The sequence below is a fragment of the Eurypyga helias genome, unplaced genomic scaffold (assembly GCF_000690775.1).
Source record: "Eurypyga helias isolate BGI_N326 unplaced genomic scaffold, ASM69077v1 scaffold19564, whole genome shotgun sequence".
Classification (NCBI taxonomy): Eukaryota; Metazoa; Chordata; class Aves; order Eurypygiformes; family Eurypygidae; genus Eurypyga; species Eurypyga helias.
The window spans coordinates 653-13,106 of NW_010247044.1; the positions used below are offsets into that span (position 1 = coordinate 653).

At 56.7% G+C, this 12,454-nt stretch overlaps 1 protein-coding gene across 1 annotated transcript in view; it reads left to right on the forward strand.

The window, feature by feature from the left end:
• Window positions 1-275: 275 nt before the first annotated feature.
• Window positions 276-12,454, forward strand: part of LOC104508867 (plexin-A1-like) — a gene marked incomplete at both ends in the record, with an annotated part of 43,640 nt that continues 31,461 nt past the window's right edge. Inside the window, 3 exon segments of the mRNA XM_010150623.1 lie at window positions 276-476; window positions 9,586-9,682; window positions 10,031-10,221. Of these exon segments, the coding sequence (XP_010148925.1) occupies window positions 276-476; window positions 9,586-9,682; window positions 10,031-10,221 (489 nt within the window).

Below are 12,454 nucleotides of genomic sequence, written 5' to 3' on the forward strand. Positions count from 1 at the left end.
CTCTCGACCTCCCGCCTAGATCAAACTGAGCTGTGGAAAACACCTCGCAGCCACATTCCTCTCTGCTCTCGTTTTCTGTCTTCAGGGCTTTGGTCAGAGCAGCCATGAGATGCTGGTTTAGGTTGGCTGCACATGAGGATTGACTCAAGCGTGTGCTCAGGGTGGTCTTTTCGCAGTGCATTGCCCAGCCTGCCAGCCAAGGGGGGATTGTGAGGGTGCTGGGGGTGGCAGTGTGGTGTTCCCTTCTCATCAGCTGCCCCTTGTTCCCTTTGCAGGACTGTCCCCAGATCCTTCCCTCCACCCAGATCTACATCCCCGTGGGTGTGGTGAAACCCATCACCCTGACGGCCAAGAACCTGCCACAGCCACAGTCCGGCCAGCGCAACTACGAGTGCATCTTCCACATCCCTGGCAGCACCACGCGTGTCACCGCCCTGCGCTTCAACAGCACCAGCATCCAGTGCCAGAACACCTCGGTGAGTGTGCAGCTCACCTCCGCGTGGGCTTCATCTGCGGGCTGCTCCTTCCTCCCTGCCCTGGGAGCTTCCCAGCTTGTTGCACGGCCAGGTTTGGTCTCCTGTGGGCTGGTAATGGGGGTCTCTGGTGTTCATGGGGTGCAGGGTTTCCACCTTGCTGGGCTGTGTTACCCTGTGCCCCTCCGGTGCCTGGGGAGGCTGCTGCCCAGGGTCGTTCCGGATAAAATCAATGCCAGAGCCTCCCTAGGGGAGCTGCCAGGCTTTAGGAGTGCTTCCAAGGAAATTGGCTTTGGAAGGCTGAAGAAAGTTGCTTGGACTGGAGCCAGCTGGCCAGAACGTGCCGGAGCCATGCCTCCCCCTCCCCTCTGCCTGCTTCTGCTTCCCCCTGACACCAAGCCATCCCGCTTTACAAGTGGGATTGAGCTAACACCTTTTCCGTGTCCCGATGCACGCACACTTGCCTGCATGCAGCCGTGCCTGCCAGCCCTGCAACCACTTCCCCTCCTTCCCTGCAGACCCTGTCCATCCCCGGCTCTGACTGGCAGCTTCCTCATCCCCCTGCCTGCCCTCCCTCCATCCTGGTGCTGCTGCTGCATCGCTCCCTGCCTCTCTGTCCTTGCTCCCTGCAGCTCTGCTGCTTAAGCTGCCTCCTGGAGGCTGCTCTGCCCTCTCTGGTTGCCTTGTCCCCAAGCGAGAGGGTGTTTTGCAGCCCCTCGGTGAGCTGGGTGTGTGCCCTGTGCTGTGTGGCAATCCTGTGCAGGGAGCACCATCTTGAGCAAACCCACCCAGGGTGTTAGTAGTCCCCCCTGGAAGCTGGTGTTGCTCAGCTCCTCAGCTGCCCCGCTGGGCTCTGCACCAACTTGCCCCCATCCGCATGGAGCTGGCTCCTCCCTTTCCTCTCTCATTTAATCCTTTTTAAATTTGTTTTCCATCACTCACACTGTGAAAGCTCATTTGCAGCCTAACAACAGTGCCAGTCCCTGCTCCCCTGTCCTCCAGTGGCAGCAGTGACATTTAGAGGCCATTGAAGATGAGCCTTGGCTCCCTCCCTCCTCCTGCGCTCCAAGGGCTGCCGAGCCTTTGGGCAGGAGGAGCATCCCGAGTCGCTGCCCACTGCCCCGGACAGCAGTGCCAGGAGGGTTGCCAAGCTGTCAGGGCTCCTTCTTGGTGACATGAAATTTGTGAGGAGCAGAAACGCTCCCTGTGCTGAGCTGGAAATGTCGGCGGGTCTGTGCTGGGCCAGGGAGGTGGACCACTGCAAGAAGCCGTTAGTGGGGCAGCTTCAGCAGAGGTTTGTTGTCCTGCTGATGCATTCGGAAGAGAAGCAGCCAGGCTGACCGCTGCCCAGTGGAGCTGGCTTGGCTACTGGCCTCGGTGTTGGTTGTGACCCTCACCAGTGCTTGGCCATGCGGATCTGCTCCCGGATCCTGCCTTGCCCGTTGCCTGCATGGTTGGTGTTGGTTCTTCAGGGAGAACGTGATGGAGATGTGTGCGAGGAGAGATCACCATGGTGGGGGTCTCCTTGCTGGGGTCTCGCTGCTGGGGTCTCACTCTGTCTCCACTGCAGCCATGTGGGAGGTTTCCTGGGGGTCAGCCAAGCTGCTCTTGTCCTGTCAGGAGGCTGGTTGCACCAGGTAACCTGCTTGGTCGTCCGAGGGACGTTCTGCAGTGTCCCCGTGCCTGGCTCCACTGCCGGAGGAGTGCCTGCAGCTGGAAACAGGCTGGAGGAACCACTGACCTGTTGCAAAGGGTGGAAGGAACATGGCCTCTGACTCAAAACAGGGTCCTGGCTGGGCACAGAGCTGCATCAGCACCCAGGAGCCAAAACTGCATCTGCCCAGGGCATGGGGAGTCTGCGGGGGAAAGCAGATGGTGGCTCGCGGGCCCTCATCCCTCACGGTGATTTGCTGGTCCCCAGCTTTGCGTGGACATCTTGTGAGCCCCTGCCTGGCCAGAGCCCCTCGGCCAGCCCAGGTCTGCTCTGCGTGCAGCTGGCGGAGCTGGCAGCTCCCTCGTGCCCAACTCTCCAACGTGTGGTTTGGCTTAGTCCGTTCAAAAGTAGTTTGGGATGGCGTGTGCTGCAGGATACAGAGAAGCAGCGTGGCTGCGTGGTGCTGGCAGCCTGATGGGTGTTGGGGGAGAGGTGCCTGCACCTCCCTTACCTATGGAGGTGTGGCTTGGAGAGGGGATCTGAATCTTTTGGGCTCATTTCTCCCCAGTAATTTTCAATCTGCAAGGCAGGGGGGAGAGGCAGAAGCAAAAACCACTGCCTGTGTTTTCCGAGGGGTGCTGGGGCTGCCAGCACCTGTGTCACGAGCTGCACGGTCTCTGCAGCTCTTGTCCAAAGGGATGGGATGGCTTGAGATGTGACTGCCTGCCATACGGTCCCCACGCAGACCTGAGGTGACCAACACCTTCTCCCAAGCTGACAGTGGTGGATGTTTGACCTGAAAATTGCCAGGGACACCCAGAAAGCAAAACAAACCAGCTGGAGAGCTCACGGGAGCCGTTGCAGGCTGTGTGGGCACAGGAGAGGGTGGCAGCAGCTCTGTGGGGCTGCAGTCTCAGGCAGGAGACTTGGCTTTTGGGAGCAGGGTGGCTTCACAGAAGGAAGAAGAGAGTTTTGGCTTGAAAGAATCTGTCTTGCTTTCAGGGTCTGCTTGCCTGCTTTAACGTTTGAGGGCATTTAGCCAGGCTGCTTTATGGTGTGGGGGATTCAGATTCACACTTCTGTGATGCTTGTCTCCTCCCTGTCTTTTTTTGCAGTCCATCTGGCTGGTTGATAACACTCCAGGCTCCCGCACAGTCACTCACTCGTGACCCACCCGGTTCTTCTGTCGCGATTTATTTTTTGGGTTAGGAATTCGGGTCTTGCCTGGTGTGGACTGTTGAGGGGAGAAACAGGGAGAGGGTGACATCCTCCCAGCCAGCGAGTGAGGAGTGGATCTCCTCCCTCCGGAAAGGCATTTAAGCACACTTTGTTTCCAGGAGTTCTGTGGGATCTAAACAAGAGGTTAATTACTCTGCGGAATTAGGGATGCTTTCCTGAATCAGGGTGAATGGGAGGGATAATAAGTCAAACCCGCTTAAAACTCTTTGTCTTATGTTTAGTTTTAGTGCTTGTCAAACTCCAATGACTTGTTAGCACTTTGAAGAAAAGACATCTTGGTTAAATATTCAGCAGTCCATTCATTAAGGTTTGAGTGTCGACTATAAACATCATTCAAGACACCCAATAGATCTTCAGCAGACTCAAGGGAGACCAGGCCTGGTGTTCCCCATGCATCCCAGGGCAAAAAAAAGAAGCAGGAAGACCCCTTTTGTGCCTCCTCACTTCAGTCTCTTTCTGCTGTTCAAAAGGAAAGCAATTCTTAAGATTTTCCACATGCCTTGTAAAGAAGCAAAAAGAAAAGAAAAGCCTAATTAAGAAAACAAATTCTTTGCCAGTAAACTATTTTTTCTGTTAATTGGTTAGTTTGCATTTTCTGGAAGCAGACATTTCCAGGCCTGCTTCTTGCAGCAGAGGATGGAGAAGTGGTCACCTGTCTTAATGTGTGCAGGTAATGCCTGAGTTTTATTTTTGGAGCATCCACACTTTGCCCATTCTTTCCCATCTGCCATCCTGCAATGGGGCTCATCCTTCCAACTGCTGCAGAAAATACACGTTTTTGCTGCTGGAAAGTGCCACAGTCCCAAATCCTTGTGACGTTGGACTTCATCCGATTTAGTCCTGGCCTTGGCAGTGTGGCTACAGGTGTTTCTCGCCACCAAGGGTTTGGCTTTTTCTCTTCAGAATGTTCCTCTTAAGGCTGAAATAACCCCAGAGCTGCTCTTTTCCTTTAAATGTAAAAATAGGAAGAACCCCTGATCGCCTTTCCATGAGCATTTGAGTTTGTCGTTTCAGCACTTTAAATTAAGCCTCACGCCTCAATTATTTCCCTTTCCTTTTAACCAAAGCCTGCGTGGTGAGGAGCAGCTGTGTCACCTCCCTGGCTGCCTTTCGGTTCCCCCCTCGTTGATCCCCTGGCATGGGCAGCCCACCTTCCCCACCTATTTTAGCTGCGGCTCCAGAGGTTGCTACCCTCCAGCCAGGCTTGGGTCAGGATGTTTTCCAAGGAGGCATGTAGTGAGTTATCCCTGTGACAAAGTGATACAGGGGCAGAGCACGCTGGGCTGGTGAGGTCGGTGTGTGAGTGGTACCCAGTGCTGCGGATGCTGAGGCCAGGATGGCCAGCCCCAGGCATGGGTGCTGGGAAAGCAGGCAAGATGTGTTAGATTTACCCTTTCTGGGTATTTCTGTACTGTGGTGGAGCCTGGGTGTTGCTCTGATGTGTTCTCAGGGTCTTGGGTTCTCACACCACGCCGAATTTCAGGCGGGAGGAATACAGGCAAAGAGTCTTGCATGTGATGAGGGAGGAAAGGAAGATATTTATGTGTAAAGAGCAAAAGGAGATCCAGAATCAGAGGCCAAGTGTTACCGTCAAGTTGTGCTGTTGTGTGGATGATGGTATTTTACTAGGCCTAGGGTGTATTTATAGAGGAACATAAATCATACACACATGCCCTGTGCTGAGCGCCGTGCACCTCCAGCGTATGTATCTCTAATTAACCAGCCACGGAGAGGGAAACAGGATTGGAACCAACAACCCCAGCACCGTTCGCCAACAAAGCCATGCTCTCCGTCCTAGCAGTGCCTACATTTATCTTTCCTGCAGCACTGTTTAAAGTGAAAAGGGAGTATCAGGAGAGTTTGATAGGATCCAATTAAATTCCAGCAGATAAAATAATGATGAATTGCAGTTGAGCCCTGGCGAGACGCGATGTACATTACTGCCGTCCCTGTAGTGCGGGGAAGGAGTTGAGGTCATCAACTACAGAAAAATAGGACACAGCTGCAGCCCAAGCACTCCTCCAGAAATGCAGCCCAGGGGGATGGTGCATGTGAGAGGGAGGGGGGGTTGCAAGGGAAATTTGGATGTGTGGGTTTGCTCGCAGAGGGCAGAGGAACAGCCCCCCCACTGCCTTCCTGGGGGAGCAGGGTCCCTCCCTTCGTTCGCATGCTGGGTTGTGGGATGGATACTGTGTGGCAAGGGGTGCCATGGCTGTGGGGCCACCCTGCCTTTGATGGGAAGGGCTAGTGCGTTTGGCTAGTTGGCACGGTGCTTGCAGGCGCATCCCGAAGTGCATTTCAGTGCAGTCCGCCCCCGGATTTGAAGTGTCCCGTTGCTGGCTGTGGTCCTGGGAGTGCAGCTCCCTGGAGGCACCGGAATCCCTCAGCCCAAGGGAAGCTGGGTGGATCTCGGTGCTCATTGCTGCTAGATGGTGGGTGAGCAGTGAGCTTGCTAGGACCAAATGTGAGACCTTCAGGGGAGGTGGCACCCAGAGCCCTTGCAGTGTGCTGGGCCGGTGGGCCTCCCCATGATGGTTGGGCAGGCATGAGAACTGGAGCAATGAGGAGCACACAAGATTGTTGGCTGTTACTTGGGAAGATGCCTGAGATGAGCTTTGGGTGAAGAGCCTTGCGAAAGCCTTGGTGTCCTCTTGCCTGAACCATGTCCCTGCAAGAGACCTTGCTGGGAATAGCTGTATCTGGGTTGGTGGGGCTGGTGTGTTCTCCGTTGGCCCTTCCACGCTCTCCTTGCAGGCTCTTCCAGAGCAGGCTGAAGAGTCTGGCTGCATTAGGTGAGGAGCCAGGCAGCTCACATCCCTGTTGCTGACTCACTCGGTGACATCTTTCCTCTCTTCCCCTTCTGTGGACCGTGCAGCATGAGCACACTTCTCCTGGGTGCCATTGGTTTGCTCTCAGGGCTGTGCCTATTTTTTGCTCCTAAAAAAAATTTCCTGTTCCAGTAACTCGTCCTGGAGGCAGCTGCCCTGCCCCATCCTGTGGCACAGGCAGGGGGTCCTGGGCGCCTGTGTAGAGTGAAAGGTGGTCTGCTAGCTGGGTTGCCTGGGTAGCTGCATCCCTCCACTCACACCCACCCTGGCTTCCCCTCCCTTCCCGCAGCTCATCCCAGATCCCTGCCAGCCACAGCGATTGATTAGCCAGGAAGTTAATAACAGTTAAGTGTTTAATGGATGTTTAGCACTGTGTTAGCTAGAAGCAGGGAGGAGCCAGCATGATGGGATCTGCTGGCTTCCTGTGTGCTCTTGTCTGGATCCTGTGGGATGGAGAGACCTGTAAGCACCCCTGCCTGATCCCCATGGGTTGTGGGGCCTCCAGGGCTGGAGAGTGGCCACTGCTTTGCTCAGCTGCTGCAGCCTGGATGCTGCCACCTCCCTGGCTGTGGCTGTGCCCACACGTGTGGAGAGGGCATTTTCCTGCCCATGCTATGGAAGCAGCAGCTGCAGGGAGGCCTTGGAAACATCCTTCGGAATAAGAGGTGCTTTGGAAATTAGAGAGGGATTGGGTGGACTGCAGTGTCCCAGGAGGCTGAGCCCTGAGCTCCTGCCTGCATGCAGCCAAGCTGCCGCTTCGGCTCTACAATCCTACAAGGAGCAGTGACAGCATCCAAGCCACAAGCCTGCTGCCCATCTCTGCAGGGCAGGTGAGACGCTGCTGACCGAAACCCAGGTGCCGAGGATGCGTTTTTCCTTGATATCCACATTCCTTTGGTGATCCCATGATGCGAACACCAGCTGGGGCCATGACTTCTACTCCTGCTTGCCACTTCCCTCCGCACAGCCCTGTGCTCCTGGCTGCTCCCTGCCGTCCACTCCAGCTCCACACCACAGCAAATCCAGCGTCCTCAGCACGGTGGCTTGGAGGGGGAACCCTGCCCTTTCCCAGAGGGACACTGTCTTGTGCATGTGCTGTCTTGGGGCTGGTACGTGAAGAGTTAATGCTCTCCTTCCCTCTCCCCCTATTCTTCTTCCTCCAGCCCACCTCCCAGAAGAACTAATTTCCAAAAGCAGCCGGGGCAGAGAGATGCAAATAAGTGTTTTGGACAGCTGCAGGCTGGATGCCTTCCCAAGATGCCAGGGCCCCAAATGAGACATGTCAGAGTACAAATTGAAAATGCCAATTTCACTTATGCTGCCACGTGGCTCGTCACAGCTAAATTCTGCTCCGCCACCGCTGCCGCCCTCCCCAGCACGCACTCCCTCCCGCTGCCAGGGCATGGGCTATGCTCACTGCTGTAGGTCTGGCCCGCTCCTCATCGTGGTCCTGTCGGGAATGTCCTTGGGTGGGTGTAGGATAGAGGGAAGTGAACAGATCGGGACTCTCAGCGCGGTTGTGGGTCCACCTTCCCTGGCTTGGTGATGTTGCTGAGGTGCTGTGGTTGTAGGTGGTGTGTGATGGAGATGTGGCTGAAGGTCGTCCGAGCAAACACCACACAAGTTGCCATGAGCGAGAGACTGCGTGGGAAGTGGTGGGGCTCTTTCTGGAGTGGGCAGATGGTGATGGAGCTGTTCAGTGTTCAAGAAAGGGTTGAGTTTGCAGTTGGACGTCTCATGCCTTACAGCTGCTGTGTACGACATCCCTTCCTCCCCAGTGTTTGGTTGGGGTGGCCCTGGGGGTAGGACCACCAGCCAAAAAGTGTGGAGGTGTAACCTAGGACCAGGCTTAGCCTCTCCTATGCACCTTGTGGGGTTCGGGGAAGGGGGGGTGTTGCCATAGCCATTTCTCATATCGGGCATGTGCCCCGTTTTGGTGGCATCTGATGCTGGTTTTCGGCTGATGATGCTGTTCCAGCTGGGAGACGTGACACGGGAGGGACCAGCCTTGCAGTGAGTTGAGAACCACACAAGTGTCTCCTGCTTTCTGCAGCCACTTGGACATGCTGACTTCTTTCGTGGGCCACATCCCTGTCTCCTGTGGAGGGGGATGAGCAGAGCAGACCTGACCCACTGTAGTAGTCCCTGGGGCTGGCAGGGACAAATGCTCTGTGGGACAGCGGCCGGGCAGTGCTGGAGGAGATGCTGAGGCCACCGTCTCCAGGTTTGCACCAGGGCTCATGCTGGCTGGAGGTAGTGGCAGGTGCCCGCCCGGTGCCGGGGGGAGCCGCTGCCGGCATGTCCGCCGCTCCCTAACAAACTCCAGCAACCCATGAATCATTCATTTAATCTCTCCTGACATGCCTGTCATTTTCTCGGGCGAGGAGCAGGGAATCTCTTGCCGAAGGAGGTCATTAGCTGTCAGGGACGGTTCCGACTGCCATCCTGCCTCCGTATCGATTAAACCTCTTCGCCTGCATGCAGGGGCTGTGCAGGGAATATTGATGGGGCAGCTGGGGCTGGGGCTTAGGTGTTGCACCGGGAGAGGGGTTTGGGTGGGGAGGAGGCACTGGCCAGGCTGGAAGAAGCAATGGGGGTGGGTATGTCCAGATAGCAGCAGGTGCTGTGGCCTGAGTTTGGGGTCCCCTAGAGCCGGGGGGTGGGATCCCCCAGTGTCACTTCCCTACATGGGAGCTGAGGAGATCAGGGTGGTGGTGCTGGTCCTGGACTGGGTTACAGCTGGGGCTGTGGTATGGAGGTGACACGTGGAGGGGAGGGATGCTCTCCCAAGATCTTTCCAGGGGCTGATGTGGCACCAGGCTGGTGCCTGGCTCTGACCCACCCATGGCCGCGTGGCCACAGCTTTATGTCATTGTGTTATGGGTGATGGGGCTGGAAGGGATCGCGGGAGACATCCTCCTGCATTGTGTCAGGGATGGCTCTGCCGAATCCACTCCTGCCATGTGCCCAGCCTGTCCTTTCCGAGGTTCACTAGTAATAAGCATGATCCCAAACCTAATCCCAAACATTCGACTGGAGTGTCCCTGGAGACGGGAGAACACAGGGAAGCATTCGGGTGCCTGGCAGGGAGTGGTACATGTGTGCCACAGAGACACCATCTGCTTCATTCTCTCACAGCATCTTCAGACCTTCGGATTAATGTGGTTTGCGTCCCGTTAGAAACCCTCTTTTTTGCTTATTTATCTTTTTTGCCAGTCCAGTCTACTGGTTTGCATGTGCTGTGTCTGATGCTTTGAAGCAGGCCCCAGTCCCTCTCCTCTGAGGGGGTGGGAGACGTCCACCTATTGGGGTTGTATGCCTCTGTGCCCCTCACCAGGGTGTTTTGCCTCAACAATTAACAGGCCCTGCCTCCTTCTGTCCCCTCCTGCAGTATTTCTACGAAGGGAATGACATCAGCGACTTGCCAGTCAACTTGTCTGTGGTCTGGAATGGGAACTTCGTCATTGACAACCCCCAGAACATCCAGGGTGAGTGAGGGGTGGGACAGGGGTGGGAAGGCAGCCTGGTGCCCATCCTGAGCTTCAGCCCATCTCTATCCCCTGCCCTGACTGCAGTTTGCACCAGTGCCATGGTGAAGGAGCGATGCTCCAGCTGCATCTATCAGCTGGGTTTTGAACAAGGTGCTTTTCTCCAAGAAACTCTGGGAGAGAGCCCAGAGCTCTGCCTCAGCATTGAGTCCAGGGTGCTGATGCTCCCTGCCCATGGCGGTTTGCTCCCCTGGCATTCAGCATCAGGGGCAAGAGTGGGTGCCCTTCTCCCAAAAGCCCATGGGCAGGGTGGCCATGCTGACCCCTGTGCTCCTTGTGCCATTGCAGCCCACCTGTACAAGTGCTCGGCCCTGCGGGAGAGCTGCGGCCTGTGCCTGAAGGCTGACCCACGCTTTGAGTGTGGCTGGTGCGTGTTGGAGCGGCGCTGCTCGCTGCGGCAGCACTGCCTGGCCTATGAGAGCAGCTGGATGCACGCCAGCAGTGGTAACAGCCGCTGCACCGACCCCAAGATCACCAAGGTATGTGGGGGCGGACCAGGGGTGATGCCCTGTGCCAGGGGACTGGGATGGATGATGGGAATGGGGCTCTCTGGCGGCACCTCCCAGCAGCCAGATCTACTGGGTATTTAGGACTGAGCGTCTCTTGTTGCCACTTTCATTCCAAGGCTAAAACCCTCTCTCCACCACCACTGCACGCTTGAGCTTGCTGGCCCATCTCCGAGATCCCTGCGCTTGGCTGAGGGATCCTGGGAAAACCACAGCTCCGCATTGCTCCTCCTCTAGTCCCCATGTGCGCCGGTAGTTCATCATCCCCCTTCCCTGACAGCTTTTACGACCTTCATTTAATAAGATTGCATAGATTAATGTTCACATGCCTATTGGGCAGGGCACTGAGTGCATGAGGAGGGACTGGTGGGTATTTCTGCTGGACACCTTCTGTTTACCTGTGGCTGGCCGGGCCCCACTGGTGTTAATTACCAGAGTCTTAGCACAGGATCTGATCTGTTTGGGTTTCAGTGTCTTATCTGATGGAAGCTGGAAATGAGAGTCTTGCTTTTCTGCTGCACTGCCTGCCTCTCACAGGGCACCAGTGTGCAGGGTGGCAGCCGTTTGGGGAGAGGGAGTTCCTGCCTGCAAAGAGCACTGCCTTCGAGAAGTCCTGCTTGCAGAGAGTTGCCTGGGGCTGGCAGGAGAAGGGATCCATTCCCTGGGGGAGCAGGGTTGAGCTCCGGAGCCTGTATCCCTACAAGGAGGCCCGTTGCTGTGTGGGGGGCTGCAGAGCTCCCTGTCCCCAATGGCTTCCTGTGATGTTTGGGCTGAATTTCCCAAAGCCCATCCCTTGGGGATGGTGGGAGCAGAGGTGATGGTGGCTGTGTCACGCCGGGGGTGGCCCATGGTGGCTTCGCTGTAGATTGTGCTCAGTCTTCTAGTGCTCGCGTGGCCAGGGCCACAGGCATCCATCCCTGTGCATGCCATTCCCAGCAGCTTCCCAGCAGCTGATGGTGTCCAGCCGTGGTAGCAGCTCTTCTGTCCTGAATTAGGAGATTTTCAGTAATTGCAGGTGCAGCAGAAGCTGTTAGCAGGAGGGCTTGACCTTGGTGCTGCTGTGTGTTAGTGCCCTAGGAGCTGGTGGTCGGTGTGTGTGTGCGTAGGTGTCGGTGTGGTGCTCCTCCGGCAGCCTGCCTCTGCCTGCTGCTTCCCACAACCCCCATCCCGCATCCTGGGCTGCGAGCAGGATTGGAAATGGTCTGGAGAGCAGCCTGGTGCGGAGAGGGCAGCATAGGGTGGTGGGGGAAAAACCTCCTGGCCCTGCTGTGGCTACTGGAGCCGGGGATGAGCCCACTGCTTGCGCCCACTGGAGCCCTTCGCCTGTTGGTGTAAAAGGACCCTATGAAACCAATTAGCAGGAACGTGGCGATGTTTGTCGGGGACAGGGGTTCAGAGGTGGAAGGCGGGAAAGGGAAGCTGGAGCGGCCCCGGCTCTCCTCACCAGCTCTCTCCTCCCTCATACCTTGTTTTGCTCTGACCTCCCTGCGCTGGGCGGCCAGCGATGGCATTTCAGTCCCGGGCTTGTTTCTCCCCGAACGCGTGGCCCTTGTCAGCTTTGCCGCGGAGGAGGAGGCATGTAGTGCGCCAGAGCAGCTTTTAACACTCATTTAGAAACACCAAACAAGCAGCCGCTGCTTGCCAGCCGCCCCGGCAGAGCTCAGTTTAAGGGAGGGACCCAACCTGATGCTGGATACAGCCCGTAATGAGCTCTGATCCTGGAACTGAGCAGGTGCTGAGCTGGGTTTAGGCAAACAGCGGCTCCCCACAGCCCCAGGAGGGGTTTGTTGCGGTGTAAACCGTGAGTTGTGGCTGACCCCGGCTCCGCCGCGGCCTTGGGACAGGCTGCCTGTATGTGGGGAGCAGCTGCCCCTGTTGGAGTGTACGGAAGGGGATCAGCCCAGTGTGAATCTGTAGGACAGTGATTAACCCCAGTCCACTGCTGCATGTTTCCCACCCTCTGCTCGTCCGCCTTTTCTCACTGCGGGTGTGACATCCAGGACTAACCCTGCGTGAGGAGGAGGAGGAGGAAAAGGAGGAAGCCCCAGCTGGCTCAGGCCCCAGGGTTGCAGCTGCCCAGATTTGCCAAGAATGCAAAGAGCTCGCGGGTGCTTGGTCGTAGCGCGAGCATGAGCCTCTCCAGGTGCTGGGCTTACCTCTAGCAGAGGTGAGGGACCTCCGCCAGCACTGCAGGGGCACAGGCAGA